This window comes from Callorhinchus milii, unplaced genomic scaffold, assembly GCF_018977255.1.
Source record: "Callorhinchus milii isolate IMCB2004 unplaced genomic scaffold, IMCB_Cmil_1.0 Scaffold4, whole genome shotgun sequence".
Taxonomy (NCBI): domain Eukaryota; kingdom Metazoa; phylum Chordata; class Chondrichthyes; order Chimaeriformes; family Callorhinchidae; genus Callorhinchus; species Callorhinchus milii.
This window is the reverse complement of record NW_024704745.1, coordinates 1,686,774-1,707,180: the sequence shown is the minus strand read 5'-3', so window position 1 is coordinate 1,707,180 and position 20,407 is coordinate 1,686,774. Positions and strand designations below refer to the sequence as shown.

Below are 20,407 nucleotides of genomic sequence, written 5' to 3'. Positions count from 1 at the left end.
CAGCAACTGTGTCAGGAGCCAATCTGGGGACCATAGCCACTGGACCTTAATAATCCCCCCCACCCCCCCACCCCCCACCAACACTTGGACCCGGGTTCGATTCCCGGGCATTTCCTTACCCCGAACACACGGGCGCGCGCGCGCGCACACGCCTGATCATGACCCCCCCCCCCCCCGCCCCCCCATCCCCCAGAACAAAAATAAGCCACAATAGCAACAATAATAATAAATAATAATAATAATAAAAAAATATTGGTCGCTTCGATCCCAGCACCGTTTGCGCGGGACGCTGCCGTGCGCGATCTGCCGCCGCGTCTCGCCCGCAAGGTATGCGGTCCATTCACTTTTACAGTGTATCCCTTGTGGAGTCCTGCAGCTCCCAAGTGGTCAGAGCTACAGGACTCGCCTCGCGAGCGAGAGGACCCGGGTGCGATTCCCGGGCAGAGCGAAATCTTAGACAAATTTCCTTACTCCACACGCCTCTTTTAGTCGATTGGCGGATCGCTTTTCTAGGGGTAATAATCGCTTCAAAAAATAAAATAATAATTTGGTCACTCAATCCCAGTAATTGTTACTCTACACACACGCCTGATAATAATCCACCAAGAAAACAACAACGATGACAACAAATTACATTTGTATAGGAATCGCCACACACGGCAGAGCATTCAGTACCCCAACAACTGTCTTCCCAATGTCACCCAATCCTCCTTTGCTAACTATGTTAAATTAATGTCCTCTACCACAAGAAACAAAATTACATTTGTATGGTGCCTTTCGTTTGGGGAGGACGTCCCAATGCGCTGGAAAATCAATGTTTCGGACCCTAGCTGGGCATCGGGATCTCGGAGGGTGGAGAGCAGGGGAGGTAGGAGGGGTGACCGAAGGCACAGTCGAAGAGGAGGGTCTTGAGGCGGGTCTTGAAGGAGGCACGGGAGGGGGGAAGCGGAGGGATGGCAGGATAGAGTTCCAGAGGATAGGGCAGAGTGTCTGAAGGCCCACCCGCCAATGGCGAGGCGGAGTACATGAAGCAGGCCGGAGCGGAGAGAGCGTGTAGGGTGGCAGGGGATTAAGAGGTTGCAGAGGTAGGGGTGAATGAGGCCATAGAGGGTTTTGAAGGTCAGGACCAGGGTCTTGAACTGTATCCTCTGAGTGGTGGGAAGCCGGTGGAGTCAGGCGAGGATGGGATGATAGGGTTACAGAGCCTGGTGAGGGAGAAGACATGGGCTGCAGAGTTCTGGATGATCTGCAGCCTATGGTGGAAGTAGTTGGGGAGGCTGACAAGCAGGGAGTTTGTGTAGTCGAGCCTGGATGTTATGGATGCGTGTATGAGGGTTTCGGCGGCCTGCGGTGTGAGACAGTGGCGGAGTCGGGCGATGTTGCGGAGGAGGGGGAAGGCAGAGCGGGTCATGGCATGGGTGTGGGGTAGAAAGGACAGTTGAGGGTCAAACAAGATGCTAATGTTCCGGACCAGCTCGGTGCGGTGGAGTGAGCAACCATGGATGGTGATGCTATCAACACCTGAGATGTGGAGGCGCTGACGGGAGCCAATCAGGAGAGCCTCGGTCTTGATGACAACAAATTACATTTGTATAGGAATCGCCCACACGGCGATTGTTTTGTTTGTTTTGTTCAACTGTAGAAAGTTAGCTCTGTCAGGACAGCAGTGGTCCTGGAGTCGAGGAGATAGAGTTGGGTGTCATCCGCATAGTTAATGGTAGCTTTCAAAAGGGAATTGGATAGACACTTGAAAAGGAAAAAAATTGCAGGACTATGGGGTAAGAGCGGGGGAGTGAGACTAGTTGGATAGCTCTTTCAAACAGCTGACACGGATACCGGCTGAATGGCCTCCTTCTGTGCGTAAACTTCAATGATTCTATGATTCTAGTCACTGACTCACCAACCATTGGAAATCATTTCTCCCATCAACTCTATCAAAGCCTCAACTCATTTTATAGATCTCTATCGGGTTCCATTTGTTCTGTTCCGGTGAAAATAGGCAAAGTTCCTCCAGTCTCTGTTCATACTCAAACCACTCAACCCTGGTATCATCCCAGTTAATCTCCTCTGCACCCTCTCTGTGGCCCTGACATGAACAAAACTGGACACAACATTCTCACTGTGGTCTAACTCATGATTTATACACATTAAGCATCACTTGTTTGGCTTTATATTTCATGCCTCCATTTGATAAACACTGGGGGTAAAATGTAAAATGCACTGTAAAGTGCTTTGAGATGTAATCCTATGTAAAGGGCACTACAATATGTAAGTGAGAGTTGTTATTTTACATCATTGACTTGGGGTGAGAGGTGAGTGGGGTATTAGATGCAGAATATTAGATAAAGAGATATGAAGTTCCCCCTGAACACTCAGCAGGTCACGCAGCACCTATGGAGAAAGGAAGGTGAGTCAACGTTTCGGGTCCACGACCATTCATCAGAACTGGGGCACGTCGGTGGGGGAGAGGCTTTTTAAGGTTAGTATTTTGCGTTTTGTTCAGTCTTACCAGGTCAGTGACAGCACAGGTTAGGTGCAGACTGGGACAGTGTCAGTCGAGGGTTAGGAGAGACACAATTTCACAGCGCACTGGAGATTGTCCAGTCAAATGTCAACTCATCTGCTGGCCAGTAGCTGCAGTGGATTACCAGAAAGGGCTTTAGATAAACCGGCTTAGCTCGTTCTCAGAAGTGACACTGAAACGGATGTGCACGGATAACAGATGGATGAGAGCAACAGACACAAACCACGCTGTCATTTTATTAAACTGAGACAGGATATCGGTGTGGTTTCACACCACACGCAAAAAAAAAACCCGACACACACACCCCTAATAAATAAAGCCTTGTGCACAAGAACTTTGAAAATTTCCAAAACAGATCTCGCAAAGATTAATGCAATCCCACTGTAATCCCTTTGGGCCTCCCGCTCATGTCTCTTGTCCGCCCCTCTCATTCTGCCTTCACGTGAAGCGACTGTGCATTTGTAGGCGTTCACTGGCAGATACACAGTCGCTCACGTTGTGGAGTGCCGTAGCTCTGTGGTTGGAGCACTCGCCTCGCAGGTTTCCCAGGTTCGATTCTCGGGCAGGACAACACACACACACAGCACTGCCACTCTGCCATTGACCACAGGTTAAGTGAAATAAAAAGGCACGGCAGTTCACTTGATAACTTTATTTATTTTATTTGCAATAGTATGTAAACCAAAAAAAAAAACACTCACATATCTTTATAATTTATTCACTTAGCAAGGAGTCTCTGACATCTTCTGAACTTCACAAAGACACCAATGTGCACTCTAGGAACAGGAGGAAGTGTGTGTGCGTGATGTCTGTGTGTGTGTGTGTGTGTGTGTGTGGTGGGTGGGGGTGGGGGCAGGGGAGGGGGCCGGAAATATCTAAAAGAGAAGAAGCCGGGAGGCTAAAGAACGACTGAAAAAAATGGAGTCCTGCAGCTCAGCGGGTGGGGGCGTTCACCTCGCAAGCGAGAGAACCCGGGTTTGATTCCACAATACATACAGTCACTGCATTTTACAGTATATCCTGTGAAGCGCTTTCAGACGCCTCAACAACCTGATAAAGCGCTGTATCAAATGCAAGGATTATTATTTCCATTAAGGACATCTGAGGTCCCTCGAGTCTACCTCCATCCTTACCTCCGTTGTCTCCCCACCCCCCACCCCCCAGGCCTCACAGCCCCCACCCTCCCCAGCCCTCCACCCACCCACACGCTCTACACCTCTTTTTCCGACTGACTCCACCGTGTTTCACTGTTAAAACACAAGCGCCGAATAAATATTTACAATTAAAAAGAAAGACGACCGTCAATTAAATGTAAGATGGACACACATAGGGGTCATGGCTTCTGATCCCAACAAACTATTAGCTATTTAAACAACATTTCACAGACGACAGACGGGTTAAAGGTCACATGGTGTCACTTGCTCTTTTTTTAAAAAAAAACGCACACAAAATTACCCGTTATATAAAATAAACACTTATAGACCATTGAAATGTATAACACAGGAGGACAACACGGTAGATGGTGGAGGGGGAGGGATGGTGGGTGGGTGTGGGGGGAGTGGGGGCGGGGGGCAGAACCTTTTAGGACAAGAGGAATAAGAATGGGGAGAAAACTGGGAAGAGAAACAATTGGTGGAAAACGTACGTTAAAAAGTATATTTCCTTGCGATTGGCCCCACTCTCTTGTAATAGAAAGACGTTTCTACGCCAGAAACTTAGGGCTAAAAGTTGTGGGATTCCTTGACTAACTCGAAGCGCTCGTTCGAAGTTCACTTACGAAATAAGAAGTCAAGAAATTTAGAAATGCGCTTTCAGTCACTACGCCCCAAAACTCTGGAACGCTCTTCCTCTCTCCCTCCGCCTCAGCCCCATTCCTTCCCCGTCTTCAAGACCTTCCTCTTCGACCTACGGTCACCTCCCCTATCCCACTGTCTCGGTGTCGTGCTCTGTCACTGTCAGGCGCTCTGCCTGAGGGGCCTTATATAAATGCAAGTCGCTGTTGTTTAGAAGTATCACAGATATCCCTGTGGATGCACAGAATATGTTTGCCATTTAGCCTGACCGGCCCGGCCCCTGTGCCACTTTCATTACTCTTAACCTTCCTCTCTCAAGAACGAGAGAATTTATATATATATATATATATCCGTCTTTATACTGTATATCTATAATCTGTGTAAAAAAAAATTGCTGCGGAAAATTCACCTGACTTTTAAGTAATCAGTCATCGTCCTGGGGTTCAGATAAGATCTGAATCAGTTGCACATCAGCATCCGTAAGGGCTGTGTTATCTGAAAGCATCTATCAGATTACTGTCTCCAATTACATAGAAGCAATGTATTTGGACTTTTTATTTTAAGATTTTGTTGGGCTGAGGGTAGAGGGGGGGGGCGGGTGGGGGGACTTTTTTATGTCTTAGTCTGCAAAGCCATTTTTGTCTCACGAATAATAATAGCAACAATAATCGTAATTATAGTCCTCTCATTTGATGTTGCTTCCCGGCTCTTAGCAAATCGGCTGCCGCGTTTCGCCCAGAAACGTATACAGTCAGTGAACTTTACGGTATATCTTGTGAGAGCGCTTTTGAGACATCTGTCCTCCCAGCGTGAGAGGCGTCACATCAAACGTAAGGATTATTATTTATTACAGCGTCTATAACAAGTTCAGTGGGGTCTAGTGACTGTGCGTTCCAATTGCCAATACACGCCCAGCAAAAGTCCGTACAGGGTCAGATGACTTTGGTGACCCCCAAAACACTGCGGATTATGGCTGGATCCATCCACATTTTCAAGACTCAGGTGGACAGACATTTGTTAGGTCAGGGTATTAAGGGGGTATGGGACAAGGGTCTGTAATTGGACTTGAGGTACAGATCAGCCATGGTCTTATAAAACAGGCTCGAGGGGCTGAATGGCCTACTCCTGTTTCTACGTTTCTGACAAAAGGCTTCACAGGCTAAGGCTAGGTGGAATTTCGGACCTCAGATCCGTACGGATCCGTAATCCGTAATCCCTAACCCAAAAATGACTTGATTCCCTCGCTCTTCTCCCTCAAACTCCCATCAAAGGTCGCCGTACACACCAGAACAAAGACAGATCGGCAGCTTCCTCATATAATCTGTATTAAAAAAACAGTCCACTCACTCAGTATGTCAGAACCATCTTTAGGTGATCCGTGGTAGAACTCTACCCGCACAGCTTACCCCGGATAAAATAGCTCTCTAAACACCGCTGAGCCATTCGATTGGTCTGGCTAGTCACTTCTTTCTCAGTTTGGACCTGGGCAAGCAATTTGCCGCCAGATTAGACAACCATCTACCAGCACCCACATACAAATGGCTATTCCCACTCCACCAATTTTTGGCTCAGCGTTCATGCTGTCTATCTGGCAAGCCGTTTCTTTCCCATTTTGTGTTTTTTACCCAGCCAGGCAAAAAGGTTTTTATGCCGTTCGGGCTATTTCGCTTCACCTTTCACTCTGCCAATCTGACAAGATATTCGGTTCAAGCGCTCTGGGACGCTACCCTGCATGAGTGGCGTTGTATGAACGCTATGTAAGTTGTTGTTGTTTTACGGTTTTGACTGGGTAAAGACTTTTGCCAATTTGGCCGGCGGTAGAGTGTATCAATTTGACCGGACATAAATGGATTAGATGGTTTCAAGCTGTTCATTTTTGAAGGGCGAATCGTGTTTTTTTTTAATGCTAACAAAGAAGTTATTAAAACCAGCCAATAGGTTAAATACAAATTGCTTCAACCTTCTGATCTCCTAAGTCTCTCTCTCGCTCTTTGCTACTAAAGTTTCCCTATTGGTTGCACAGATGGGCCGAGATTTTAGTTCCTGACTTAATTCAAACCGCGCCCTTACTGTATGTATCTCTTTGCAGCTTTCCCTTCAATAAAGCTGGCAGTGCCCAGAGCAAAGGCCATAATTGCCAAAGCAAACAGCAGATTACATAGCCCAGAAAACTGCTCAAAAACTCATCGGCCCATCACTGAATACCCGGGACCTAACTGGACTCAAGTCCTTCCGCTCCGCTCAGACCCGAAAGAGAGAGGCTTTCCACCATCTCCGGGAGGTGTTCAGAATCCATGTCGTCTTTCCCATTGTCCGAGTTTTCCGAGGTTATGTAACAACCGGAATCTCTGGGGCATTCCGTCAAGTGGGGCTGGTCTAACTTGAGGTCGGAGGGTTGGCTTTCGGACGTCTCGTGGCTCTTCTCTTCCTCCCCGTCTTCAGCTGTAAAACAGGACAGGTCATATGTTATAATCATAAAACCCTTGCATTCGGTGTAGCGCCTTATGCCACGTCTTTGAGACGTCTCAAAGCGCTTCACAGCATATACTGTAAAGTGAATTGACTGTGTATTTTGTGGGCGAAACGCAGCAGCCAATTGCGCACAGCAGCGTCCCCACAAACAGTCGTGGATTGAGTGACCAAATTATTGTTTAAGAAAAAAGTTTTATTCATTTTATAGCAAGGGATTATTACCCCTGGAAAAGTGATCCGCCAATCGACATCCGGGTTCCTACTTACAGCTAGGCGTGTGGAGTAAGGAACATTGCCTAATGTTGCGTCCTGTCCGAGAATCGAAACCCAGGTCTCTCGCTTGCAAGGCGAGAGCGCTAACCACTAAGTTGCAGGACTGAAAGATGGCACCTCAGATTATACAGTGTTGGAGCACTTGACAGTACTGTGAGCTCAACGACCCAACACCCAGGTTTGAAACTTGCAACCTTCTTGAAACCATTTTCAGTCTCACTTCTAGCTTGAGACGAGTTGACAACAACTTGTATTTATATATATATATATATATATTTTGCTGCTGTTGTTGTTATATAACACCCTGCACATGGGGTCGCCTCCCAGAGTTACTGGCCATTGAGATTTTGGGTTTTTCATTTCTGTTTGGAGGGTTTATCTAAGGCTACAACGCATCGTACGACAAATTATAGTTTTCTGTGATAAGCACAGGATGTTGATCGAGGTGCTCAAACAGCAGCAACAGGAACTGATATCTCTTATCTCACTAACCTTTTACCAAGCCAGCACCCTTTTAGAACTGCCATATGAATAACTCTGTCCAACTGTTGAAAGGTAGACCGTATCTGTTGCTCATTGGTAATTGAACCCACACACCACCATTTACTTGGGAATCTCAGTTAGTCATATTTAGGGGGTCAGCCCGAATCGGTGGGTAGGAATCTCGCCTCTGAGTTCCAGTAACTGAAATCCTTCCTGAAATTGAGGGTCTGTCTGTGTACAAGTAAATGTTAAAGATCGAGTGACCACCGCTTGGAAAAGATGTCAGATTTATAATAATATAATAATTATGCTTGCAACTGATACAGTGCCTTGTCATGACATTGAATATAATGCAAAGTGAACTGACTGTGAATTTTATGGTAAAAACGGGGCAGCCAATTGCTCCCTGCGCTGTCCTACAAACATTCGTAGATTGAGTGACCAATTTTATCTTTTTAGAGGGTTTATTACCCCCGGAAAGCCATCCGCCAATCGACTAACAACCGGGTTCCTATTTACCTGGGTAAACAAAGCCGGATAGAGTAAGGAAACTTGCCGAAGGTTTCGCCCTGCCGGGAGTCGAACCCGGGTCCTCTCGTTTGCGAGGCGAGCGCTCTAACCAACACGCTACGCGTATTTACGGACAGCTGACTTCATAGCTGCTTGTGGGACATTGGTGGGTGTAAGTTGGCTGCTGTGTTTGCCTACAAACTTGGGGTAGAAATTCCAGCCAGGTCTAGATTTACTCTATTAACATATCATTTGAGGGTTCAGAATTTGACAAGTTCTCAAATACAGCCTTAACATTTGAAGCCAGGCTTTGTCAAGTTCTGTTAAGAACTACAGGAAACCCACTTGAAAGCTAAGACGGAACTCAACAATTTCCCAAGCTATTGATATTTTAAAAGGCAATGTTAAATCTGGACCAGTTGGAACTGTAACCACAGAATCACTGCATTTACAATAATGATAATAATCCTTGCATTTGAGATAGAGCCTTATCATGTCTCAAAGCGCTCCACAGAATATTCTTTAAGTGAATTGACTGTATATTTTTTCTCTCACACTCACTCTCTCTCTGTCTCTCACACTCACTCTCTCTCTCACACTCACTCTCTCTGTCTGTCTCACTCTCGCTCTCACACTCACTCTCTCACTCTCTGTCTGTCTCTCACACTCACTCTCTCACACTCACTCACTCTCTCACTCTGTCTGTCTCTCGCACTCACTCTCACACTCACTCACTCTCTCTCTGTCTCTCTCACACTCTCTCTCACACTCACTCTCTCACTCTGTCACTCACACTCACTCTCTCACTCTGTCTGTCTCTCACACTCACTCTCTCACACTCACTCTCTCTCACTCTCTCTCACACACTCTCTCTCACACTCTCTCACTCTCTCTCTCACACTCACTGTCTCTCACACTCACTCTCTCTCTGTCTGTCTCTCACACTCTCTCACACTCACTGTCTCTCTCACACTCACTCACACTCACTCTTACTCATTCACTCACTCTCTCAGACTCTCTCTCACACTCATTCACACTTACTCTCACGATCACTCTCACACTCACTCGCTCACTCATACTCACTCTCACGCTCGCTCGCTCATAGTTAGTCTCACACTCGCTCGCTCATAGTTAGTCTCACACTCGCTCGCTCATACTCACTCTTACACTCACTCGCTCATACTCACTCTGCATTCACTCGCTCGCTCATACTCACTCTCACACTCACTCACTCGCTCGCTCATACTCACTCTCACACTCACTCGCTCGCTCAAGCTCACTCACACTCACTCGCTCACTCACTCATACTCACTCTCACACTCACTTGCTCATACTCGCTCGCTCAAGCTGACTCTCACACTCATTCGCTTGTTCATACTCACTCTCCCGCTGAAACTCGCTCATGTTCAATCTCACACTTACTCACTCGCTCATACTCACTCTCCCGCTCGCTTACACTCACTCTCACACTCTCGCTCACTCACACTCACTCGCTCGTGCATACTCACTCTCACACTCTCACTCGCTCACGTTCGCTCATGCTCACTCTCACACTCACTCACTCTCAAACTCTCTTGCTCGCTTGTACTCTCACTCAGTCTCTCGCTCGCTCTCACTGCAGTTGAGAGAGTTGTCTGTCTTATGCAGCAAAAATCCATTTGATACGGCGCCTTATTGCGTCTTCGAGACGCCTCAAAGCGCTTCACAGGATACACTGTAAAAACAGAAGTGGCTGGGAACACTCAGCAGGTCAGGCAGCATCTATGGAGAAAGGAAAGTGCGTCAACTTATCGGGTCCACGAAATACTGCAAAGTGAATTGACTTATCTGTTTTGTGGGCGAAATGCAGCCGCTTATTGCGCACAGCAGCGTCCCACAGACAGGCAAAGTTACATCCTCTCACCGCTACCATCCTCTTGATTACCTTTGACACAATGCCACTGACAATGCCACTACCCTCACACTCGTCTTCGAGCCCCTTCATGCCCTGGCACCACCCTACCTCTCCGACCCGCTAACCACTCCAACCCACAACCCGCTGCCTCCGCTCAACTGGCTCCCGCCTCCTGCATGACCCTCGTGCCCTCCGTTCCACCATTGGCATCCTCACAAACCACCAGCAGTACATCTACACAAACGGCTTCTCCTCCCGCTCTCACCCAGTCACCTGCGGATACCCCAAGGATCCATCCTTGGCCCCCTCCTCTTTCTGATCTGTATGCTCCCTCTTGGGGATGTCATCCGCAGACATGGAGTGCCACACGTATGCAGACGACACCCAACTCTATTTTCCCACCTCTCTTTGCGACCCCCAGTCCCCTGATGTTCTGTCAGTCTGCCTGTCAGATCTCAGGGGCTGGAGGAGCGCAAACTTCCTTCAGCTGAATGCTGACAAGCCGGAAGGCATACTCTTTGCCAAATCTCACGACTCTCACCTCCTCCACCCTCCCTCTAAAGTTCTCCGAACCCGTACGCAACCTCTGCGTCAGGTTCAACCCCCAATTATCCTTCCTCCCCCACATCCGGTCCCTCACCAGCACCGCTTTCTTCCACCTCCAACGCATAGCCCGTCTCTGTCAATACCTCTCCCCAAAAGCCGCTGAAACCCTGGTCCATGCCTTTGTCACCTCTCGGCTGGACTACTCTAACGCCCTCCTCGCCGGTCTCCCATCCATAAAATTCAGATCATTCAAAACTCTGGCGCCCGCATTCTCACCCGCACCAAACTCCGCTCCCTATCACCTCAGTCCTCGCCAGACTGCACTGACTGCCTATCCCAGAGAGATAGGCTATTACTGTGAAGCGCTCTGAGACGCCGTCCAGCGTGGAGGGCGCTATATAAATCAAAGTTGTTGTTGTTGGTGGCTGCGCTTTCAGCCACTATTCCCCGAAACTCTGTAACACGCTCCCTCTATCTCTCCGCCTCACTCCTTTCTTCCCCATCTTTAGGTCGCACCTGAAGACCTTCCTATTCGACAGTGCCTACGGTCACCTCCCTCTTCCTTTCCCTCCCCCCCCCCCCCCCCCCCCCACCTGGCTCGGATCATTCACCGCAGGCTGCCAAGACACTGATCCACGCTTTCATTACGTCCCGGCTTGACTCCACCAACTGCTTGCCCGCTGGCCTTCCCAACTCTTCCCTCCACAAACTGCAGGTTGTTCAGAGCTCTGCAGCGCTCGTGTCCTCTCCTGCACCAGCGCTCTGTGAACCTATCACTCCCGTTCTTGCCCGGCTTCACTGGCTCCCCATTCCTCAGAGAGTCGAGTACAAAACCCTAATTCTTACCCTCAAAGCCCTCTCACCCTTTTGCTCCCCCACCACCTCTCTGACCTCATAGCCCCAAATCAGCCCGTCCACTCCCTACGCTCGGCTGACACCGGCCTGTTTCAGCTCCCCCGCACTTCCCGCCCCACCATTGGTGGTTGGGCATTCAGCCGTCTGCCCCCACGCTCTGGAACTCTATCCCTCAATCCCTTCTCACCACCCCCTCTCTCGCCTCCTTCAAGTCCCGTCTAAAGACCTTCCTCTTCGACCGTGCCTTCAGCTACCCTCCCACCTCCCCACTGTCCTCCACCCCTCTGATCCCAACTCCCAGCTCGGGTACAAAACCAGTGACTGTCCAGCGCCCTGGGACATCTATTTCGTCGTGAAGGGCGCTCTACAAGTGTAATTTGTTGTTGTTGTGCTTGGACAGCGGGAAAGCTTGGCCAGTCAGCGATATCAACGGCAAGCCGTGTGGTTTTAGCTGGTTAGACTCCAGCAGTTACCTCCAACGCGCACTCTGGGCTCTACCCAGTCCTTGGCTCTTGCCAAACTGCGCCTAATACTTTCCGGAATTAGGTAAGCGGGATGTGACCCTCCTGAAAGAGAGAGAGAGAGAGAGCGCCTTCATTCCAACAACCTATCTCTGGGATTGCCGTGTGTAGGTCGGGTGCGTGGAATTCTCAGGTTGGTTTGGAGACTCTTAAGCAACGGCGATGGGTTTCCGCACGTGTCAGACACCCGGCTGAGCGGTCCCTTGTATTTCAGGCTCCTCTGTATTGGCGCTGCTCCTCGCTGGCTACCTGGCACAGCAGTACCTACCGCCACCCAAACCCAAAGTGATCGGCGTGGACCTGGGCACCACCTACTGCTCGGTCGGTGTGTTCCTGCCGGGATCCGGGAGAGTGCTGGTCATCGCCGACAAGGCCGGGCGCAAGAGCTTACCGAGCGTGGTGTCGTTCACCGGGCGGGAGGTGCTGGCCGGATACGCGGCACAGGAGCTGGCAGACGTCAACCCGCTCAACACCATCTATGACGCCAAGAGGTTTATCGGGAAACTTTACACACCCGAGGAGCTGAGAAATGAGAGCAGCCGATACCAGTTTAAGGTACGAGTTCTCTGTCTCCAGGATTCCTGGCTCCGTGGTTAGAGAGCTCTCGCCTCGCAAAGCGAGAGGACCCCGGGTTCGATTCCCGGGCAGGGAGCGAAACGTTGGGCAAGTTTCCTTACTCCCCACTCACACACACACACGCTCACACACGCACACTCACACACACACACTCACACACAGACACACACTCACACACTCTCACACACACACACTCTCACACGCACACTCACACACACACTCACACACAGACACACACTCACACACAGACACACACTCTCACACACACACTCACACATACATACACCCACACTCACACGCACGCCTCTGGTTACACAGCAGTCAGTAGGAACCCGGTTGTTAGTCGATTGGTGGATCACTCTTCCTCGGGTAATAATCACTTCAAAAAAATTTTTTTACAAAAATAATAAATTGGTCACTTCAATCCACGGCTGTTTGCGGAGACGCTGCTGTGCGCAATCGGCTGCCGCCTTTCGCCCATAAGAACCCCCAGTCAATTCGCTTTACGGTATGTTCTATGAAGCGCTTTGAGACATCACAAAGACGTGATCAGGCGCTGTATCCAATGAAAGGATTATTATTATCATATATTATATCGTGGTGCTCCGCCACGGTCAGGCGCTTTATATAAACACAAGTTGTTGTTGTTGTAGGTGTTGTATAACGAGGGACGTGCAGAGTTCTCGGTCCCCGCAAACGAGACTTGGCGGATCACGCCGGAGTTTGTGGGCTCCCGACTGTTGCTGGAGCTGAAGAGGATGGCGGAGGAGCAGCTGGGGATCCCGGTCAGCAAAGCGGTCATCTCGGTTCCCGCGGATTTCGACGAGCGGCAGAGGAACTACACCGTCAGGGCGGCGAAGATGGCAGGTACCTGCCTCTCCGTGCCAGCACAGTAGCGGTCACGCACACAGCCCGTAGCGCGGTGGTTAGAGTGTTAGAGTGCGCTCGCCTTGCGAGGGAGCGGACCCGGGTTCGATTCCAAGCTCGGGGCCGAAACCTTAGGCAAGTTTCCTTACTCGACCCACACACACGCCTCTGATTATCCCCAGTGGTAATATAGTAATAATCCTTGTGTTTGACATGGCGCCTGATCATGTCTTCTCGACGTCTCAAAGCGCTTCACAGAATAGACTGTAAAGTGAATTGACCGTATATTTTGTGGGCGAAACGCGGCAGCCAATTGCCCACAGCGGCGTCCCACAAACAGCCGTGGTGACAATGACAATTTATTATTGTTGTTTTGGTTTTGGAGGATTTATTATCAGGCGTGTGTGTGGAGTAAGGAAACTTGCCCAAGGTTTCGCCTGCCTGGAATTGAACCCAGGTCCTCTCGCCTGCGAGGCGAGCGCTCTAACCACGGACCTACAGGGCTCCAGTAGGAACCCGGCAGATATACATTCTCGTTAAACAAGTTTGATATCAAGCCTTTGATGTCTCAAAACGCTTCACAGAATAGATTACAATGTGACCGCTCTATTCTCATCCACCGCCTCTCCTCTCACCTCAACCTTCACGGTGCTGTCTTTGACTGGTTTAGATCGTACTTCTCACACCGCCTCCACTTCATCTCCACAAACGGCTTCTCCTCCAACCCCTGCACCGTCTGTGCGGCGTTCCTCAGGACTCTGTCCTTGGTTCCCTCCTCTTCAATATCTCTATGCTCCCTCTTGGTGGCATCATCTCCAGAATTAGGGTCAACCTCCACATTTATGCAGATGACACCCAACTCTACCTCTCTGCCTCCACCCTCGACTCCAGGACCCACTGCTGTCCTGACAGAATGTCTGTCAGACATCAAGTCCTGGATGAGAGTTAACTTTCTACAGTTGAACGTCAACAAGACCGAGACCCTCCTGATTGGCTTCCGTCAGCGCCTCCTCACCTCAGACGCTGACAGCGTCACCATCCATGGTTGCTCACTCCTCGTCACTGAGCCAGTCCGGAACCTTGGGGTCTTGTTTGACCCTCAACTCTCCTTTCTACCCCACATTCGCGCCATGACCCGCTCTGCCTTCCCCCACCCTCGGCCTCACTCGCCCCATTATTGGCAGGCGGACCTTCCGCGACTCTGCCACCACCCTCTGGAACTCCATCCCGCAGTCCCTCCGCCTCGCCCCCTCTCTTGCCTCCTTCAAGACCCATCTCAAGACCCTCCTCTTCGACCGTGCTTTCGAGTGATCAAATTATTATTATTATTATTTTGAGGGGACTATTACTCCCGGAAAAGCGATTTCTCCCGATCGACTAACAATGGGGTTCCCACTCACTGCTGTAAACAGAGGCGTGTGTGTGGAGTCAGGAAAGTTGCCCACCGTGTCGCCCTCCCCGGGCATCGAACCCGGGGCCTCTCACTCGCGAGGCGAGCGCTCTAACCGCTGAGCTACAGGACACCCCCGCTAGCAAGCGCTATCGGAAACTCTCTGCCGCGGCACCGCCTGGGGACGTCCTCCTGACGTGAAAAGGCGCCGTCCAAATGTCATTTGTCTTGGTCGTGGTCTCGAGCGCTCCCGCAGGAAGCTTGACGGCCGCCCGTGCTCTCGCCTGTGTTTCAGGGCTGGATGTGCTGAGGGTGATCAATGAGCCCACCGCGGCAGCGATGGCTTACGGGCTGCACAAGGCGGAGGTTTTCAATGTGCTGGTGGTGGACCTGGGCGGAGGGACTCTCGACGTGTCGCTGCTGATCAAGCAGGGAGGCATGTTCCTCACCAGAGCCATGGCAGGTCAGAAACGTGGCTGCAGCAATAACAGTAATAATAATAATAATAACAATAGTAATTATTTCGCCCACAAATATACGGTCAATTCACTGTACAATCTATTCTGTGAAGTGCTTTGAGATGTCGAGAAGACGTGAAAAGCGCTGTATCAAAGGCACGGATTATTATTATTATATTAATACTTATACTACTACGACTAATAATACTTGCATTTGCTATAGCACCTTATCACATCTTTGAGACGTTTCGAAGCGCTTCACAGAGTATACTGCCAAGTGAATTGACTGTGTATTTTGTCTATGTTTGTGTGTTTGTGGTTATTGTGTGTGTTTATCTGTGTGTTTGTTTGTCTGCATGTGTTTGTGTTTTTGTTTGTGTGTCTGTGTTTGTGTGTGTCTGTGTGTGTGTTTATGTGTGTTTGTGGGTCTGTGTGCGTGTCTGTGTGTGTGTCTGTGTTTGTCTGTGTTTGTGTGTGTGTGTGTTTGTGTGTGTGTGCGCGTGTCTGTGTGTTTGTTTGTCTGTGTGTGCGTGTGTGTCTGTGTGTGTGTGTGTGTGTGTCTGTGTGTGTGTCTGTGTTTGGCTGCAGGTAATAACCAGTTGGGAGGCCAGGACTTCAACCAGCGTTTGCTGCAGTTCCTGTTTGAGCGCGTACACGAGCGACACGGAGTTCTGCCGTCCCACCAGCAGGACATCCACCGCCTGCGTCAGGCTGTGGAGGAGGCCAAGCTGAACCTGACCGTGGCCAGCTCTGTGTCTCTCCGTGTCCCCCTCTCCCTGTCGCGCCCTGGCGGGGACAGGGTTGGGGAAGAGGAGGAGGGCGGAAGGGCCGACGAGGGGGAGGAGAAGGAGGAAGGGACTCGCGTTTGGTTCCGAGAAACGGTGACCAGGGAGCGCTTCGAGGAGCTGAACCAGGACCTGTTCCAGAAGATCCTGCTCCCCATCGAGGAGGTGCTGCGGGCAGGACGGCTGGACAGGCACCGGGTGGACGAGATCGTGCTGGTGGGCGGCTCGACCCGCATCCCCCGCATCCGGCAGGTCATCAGGGAATTTTTCGGCAAAGAGCCTAACACGGCGGTGGACCCGGACCTGGCTGTGGTGATCGGCACCGCCATTCAAGCCGGCATCATGGGCGGTTCCTGGCCACTGCAGGTCAGCGCCTTGGAGATCCCTAACCGCCACCTCCGCAAGACGAACTTCAGCTAGTGACGCGCACGAGGGACCTGGAAGGACACGGCACCTTTGTCCCGTTCCCAACCACAACATTTCCCAACCCCCCTTCACTCTGTGGTTACTTTGGTTAATTTGATCACTTCAGGCCAGTGGTCAGTGTTCAGTGGCCGCCTTCTGCCCGCAAAGAAAAAAAAACAATTCACTGTACGGTGTATTTGTGCGATGCGCTTTCAGACGTCTCGAAGACGCCATGAAAGCGCAGTGTCAAATGCGAGGATTATTATTATTGTTGTTACCCATCGGGAGTTAATGACACGAGATGTTAATATTAATAATATTAATATTTCTCCCTTAAGATCTCTCAATCTCCCTTAAGGTAATAATAATAATAATCATAATACTTGCATTTGATTCAGTGCCTTCGAGACGTCTCAAAGCGCTTCGCAGGATACACTGTAAATCGGTTAACTGCGTACTTTTTTGTGGGCGAAACGCGGCAGCCATTTATCCCACAAACATTGAATTGACCAAATTATCATTGTTTCATTTATTTATTTGTTTTGGAGGGGTAAAAATCTTCTCTCCGCCTGACTTGAGACCATCTCCCTGAAGATCCTCTCTCTGTCTTCCTTGAGATCATTCCCTCAGACCCACGAGGGATTTTATTTCAGGGGATCCTTTTGCCTCAACGCTGGAGTTGAAGGTTCCATTTTAAAAGGTTAAGGTGACCAGTCGGAGATGTTTTATTGGAAATATTGGGGATACTCTTTGTCTGGGCTGTTCATCATACATTATCACTCTTTTCCCCCACAACCTGCCCTCCCCCCCCCCTCCCGCCTCCTCCCTCCCTTCTATCTTAATTAGTTTCAAAACAGTTGAGTGAAAAATATAGTAAGGGTTAATTATCGCTATTTTCACCCACACCAACACAAGAGCTGACAAACCCTATTCCTCTCCCGCAAGTTACCGAACTTAGTTGGAAGAACTTGTTGGGAAGAGCAAACCTTTGACCCCTATTGACATTCCCTCGTCAGCACTGCATCCCCTTCTGTCCAGTTCTCTCTGTTCCTCCTGACCCCAAGTGGCTGTGCTCTACAAGTGTAATTTGTTGCTGTCGATGCCTTTGCTCACACTTCAGCTGCTCGGATTATGATGGGGATGACAGTAATCACAATAATCCAAAAGCATTTCTTGAAACGCCAGTGACATTCCAAACACCTCAGACTGTTCGGCACATCATTGCGGTCCCAGTTGTACTGACTGTGCGTTGTAGACAAAGACAAACAGCCGATTTGCACACCGCAAGGTCCCACCCACAGCCACGAGGGAGGTTTTTGTTCTCCAGCTCAGTGGTTAGAGCGCTCGCCGCGCAAGCGAGAGGACCCAGGTTCGATTCCCGGGCAGTGCGGAACATCAGGCAAGTTTCCTAACTCCACACACACACACATATGCCTCTGTTTACCGCAGTAAGTAGGAACCCGGTTGTAAGTCGATTGGTGCATCGCTTTTCCAGGGGTAACAATTCCTTCAAAGAAAGTAATGCTAATAAATGGGTCACTTCAATCCACGACTGTCTGTGGGGACGCTGTTGTGCGCAATTGGCTGCCGCGTTTCACCCACAAAATATACAGTCAATTCGCTTTACCGTATATACTGTGAAGTGCTTTGAGACGTCTTGAATATAGAGTGCTATATCAGATGCAAAGATTACTAGAATTGCTGATCAAGAGGGCCACAGGATCTTTAACTTCCACCTGACCAGCCCGACAGGACCTCGGTTTAACTCCTCGTCTATAAAATGGCACCTGAGATGGGCAGATAACTGTCCACTAAATAGAAATGGTTACATCTGGATGGGTGGCAATGAATGACGGACGTAAAACAGAAGTCGCTGGGAACAGTCAGCAGGTCAGGCAGCGTCCGTGGAGGTGGGGAGAGAGAGGAAAGCGAGTTAACGTTTCAGGTCGATGACTTTCATCCGACCGTTTGTCAGATTAATGATGGATGGTCTGACACCCGAGAGAGGTGAGATCAAAACCCTGTTGGACGGTGACCCAACAGAGGGGGAGGGAGGGGGGGAATCACTTATTAGGTGATTTTAGGGCTCAACTTTGTGATTCTATTTAATTTTACTTGTGATAATGCAATGGGTAACTGCCGCTAGATGGCGGCACAACTCCATCAGGTCTCACTCCCGCTTCTAACGATGTGTAGCTCAGAGGTTAGAGCACTCGCCTCGCAAGCGATTGGACCCGGGTTCGATTCCCGGGCAGTGCGGAACATCAGGCAAGTTTCCTTACTCCCCACACACACACACCCACACGCCTCTGTTTACCTCGCAGTCAGGAGGAACCCGGTTGTTAGTCGATTCGTGGAACGCTTTTCTGGGGTTAAGATTTCCTTCCAAAAAAAATTGGTCACTCAATCAACGACTGTTTGAGGGACGCTGCTGTGTGCAATTTGCTGCTGCGTTTCGCCCACAAAATATACCGTCACTTGACAATACAACCTGTGAAGCACTTTGAGACCTCTCGAAGACATGAGAAGGCGCTATTTCAAATGCAAGGATTATTTAACCTCGGTGACCTCCGCTTTGTTTCCAGACATCATATTTTGAAATGCACAATCTTCCCCGGTTCAGAATTAATATTTAATAATAATAATAACAATATTCCTTGCAGTTGACATAGCGCCTTATCAAATCTTCGAGACGTCTCAAAGCGCTTCACAGAATATTCTGTAAAGTGACTCGACTGTATATTTTGTGGGCGAAACCCGGCAGCCAATTGCGCACAGCAGAATATCACAAACACCGTGGGTTGAAGTGACCAATTTATTATTATTTTCCAATTTGTTTTTGCTGTGAAGAGATTATTACTGCCGAAAAAGGCAATGTGCCAATCGACCGCCAACCAGGTTTCTACTGACTGCTCGGTAAGCAGAGGCGTGTGTGTGTAGTAAGGAAACTTACCCAACATTTCGGCCTGCCTGGGAATCATAGAATTATACAGCACAGAAGGAGGCCATTCGGCCCATCGTGTCTGTGCTGCTCTTTGAAAGGAGCTATCCAATTCAATCCCACTCCCCCGCGCTCTCCCCATTGCCCTACAAACTTGTCCTCCCCAATTATCTACGCCCTTAAAAGCTGCTATCGAATCGGCCCGGGAATCGAACCGAGGTCCTCTCGAGGGCTCTAACCACTGAGCTACACTACTCCACTGTGCCTGTAGTCCTAGCAATTGCCACTGTTAAGTATCACAAGTAATGTTAACGGCACAAACTCCAAACCTTATTCTTTCTAAAAACTTCTTTGGGTGAATGTGTTGATTTAAACGGTACTGTAGATCACTTTCCAAAAAGAAAGCACATCTTTAATATATATATTTAAATGTAATGCATTTTAAAGTAATGTTTGCAGTATTCCTTGCCGCAATCCTTGACTTACTGAAGGAATGCGGCAAACCCTCCAGCAGATTCCATAAGGGTCCTTTATGCCTCTATGTTCTTGGACCCTAAACCCAGACCAATTTGATGTTGTAAATCTTAGACTTTATTTGGAGATTTAGGTTCTGGATTCGCTCTCGAGAGATCGAAATCTTTCCAGAGCCAAAGAAGGAACTTTTAAGGAACCGATTTTGTTTTGTTTTTTAACCCTCTTTGTCCTTTACAGACCTGGCTGGTCTCAAACGCCATTTTGTTTGTCAAATTGGTGGGGGTGTTTTGTGGAAAAANCGAATATTAAATAAAGATGGGTCCACCTCCCTCCCTCTCCCTTCCCTTCCGCACTGTGCACTCAGAGGATACAGTTCAAGATCCTGGTCCTCATCTTCAAAGCCCTACACAGCCTCACTCACCCCACCTCCGTTACCTCCTCACCACCCTCTCCCCGCCCCCCCCCCCCCCCCCCCGCCCACCCACTCCCTCCGCTCTGCGGGCTCCGGTCTGCTTCACCTCCCCCGCCTTGCTCACCCCACCATTGGCGGGCGAGCCTTCAGCATCTCTACCCCCACCCCTCTGGAACTCCATCCCACAGTCCCTCCGAATCGCCCCCCCCTCCCTCGCCTCCTTTAAAA

General features: G+C 49.5%; 1 protein-coding gene across 1 annotated transcript; it reads left to right on the top strand.

Annotated features, from left to right (window-relative positions):
* The first annotated feature begins 7,589 nt into the window (after nucleotides 1-7,589).
* Nucleotides 7,590-16,715, top strand: hspa13 (heat shock protein 70 family, member 13). The gene is made up of 5 exons (XM_042333983.1): nucleotides 7,590-7,641; nucleotides 12,086-12,426; nucleotides 13,101-13,314; nucleotides 15,000-15,167; nucleotides 15,751-16,715. The coding sequence occupies exons 1-5, from the start codon at nucleotides 7,590-7,592 to the stop codon at nucleotides 16,365-16,367; spliced, it is 1,392 nt and encodes a 463-aa protein (XP_042189917.1). The 3' UTR covers nucleotides 16,368-16,715.
* Nucleotides 16,716-20,407: the final 3,692 nt, after the last annotated feature.

Coding starts and splice junctions, on each gene's coding strand:
- hspa13 (XM_042333983.1), top strand. CDS start 7,590: ATGAATAACTCTGTCCAACTGTTGAAAGGTAGACCGTATCTGTTGCTC. Junction 12,427..13,100: donor GCAGCCGATACCAGTTTAAG/GTACGAGTTCTC, acceptor TTGTTGTTGTAG/GTGTTGTATAACGAGGGACG. Junction 15,168..15,750: donor CCTCACCAGAGCCATGGCAG/GTCAGAAACGTG, acceptor GTTTGGCTGCAG/GTAATAACCAGTTGGGAGGC.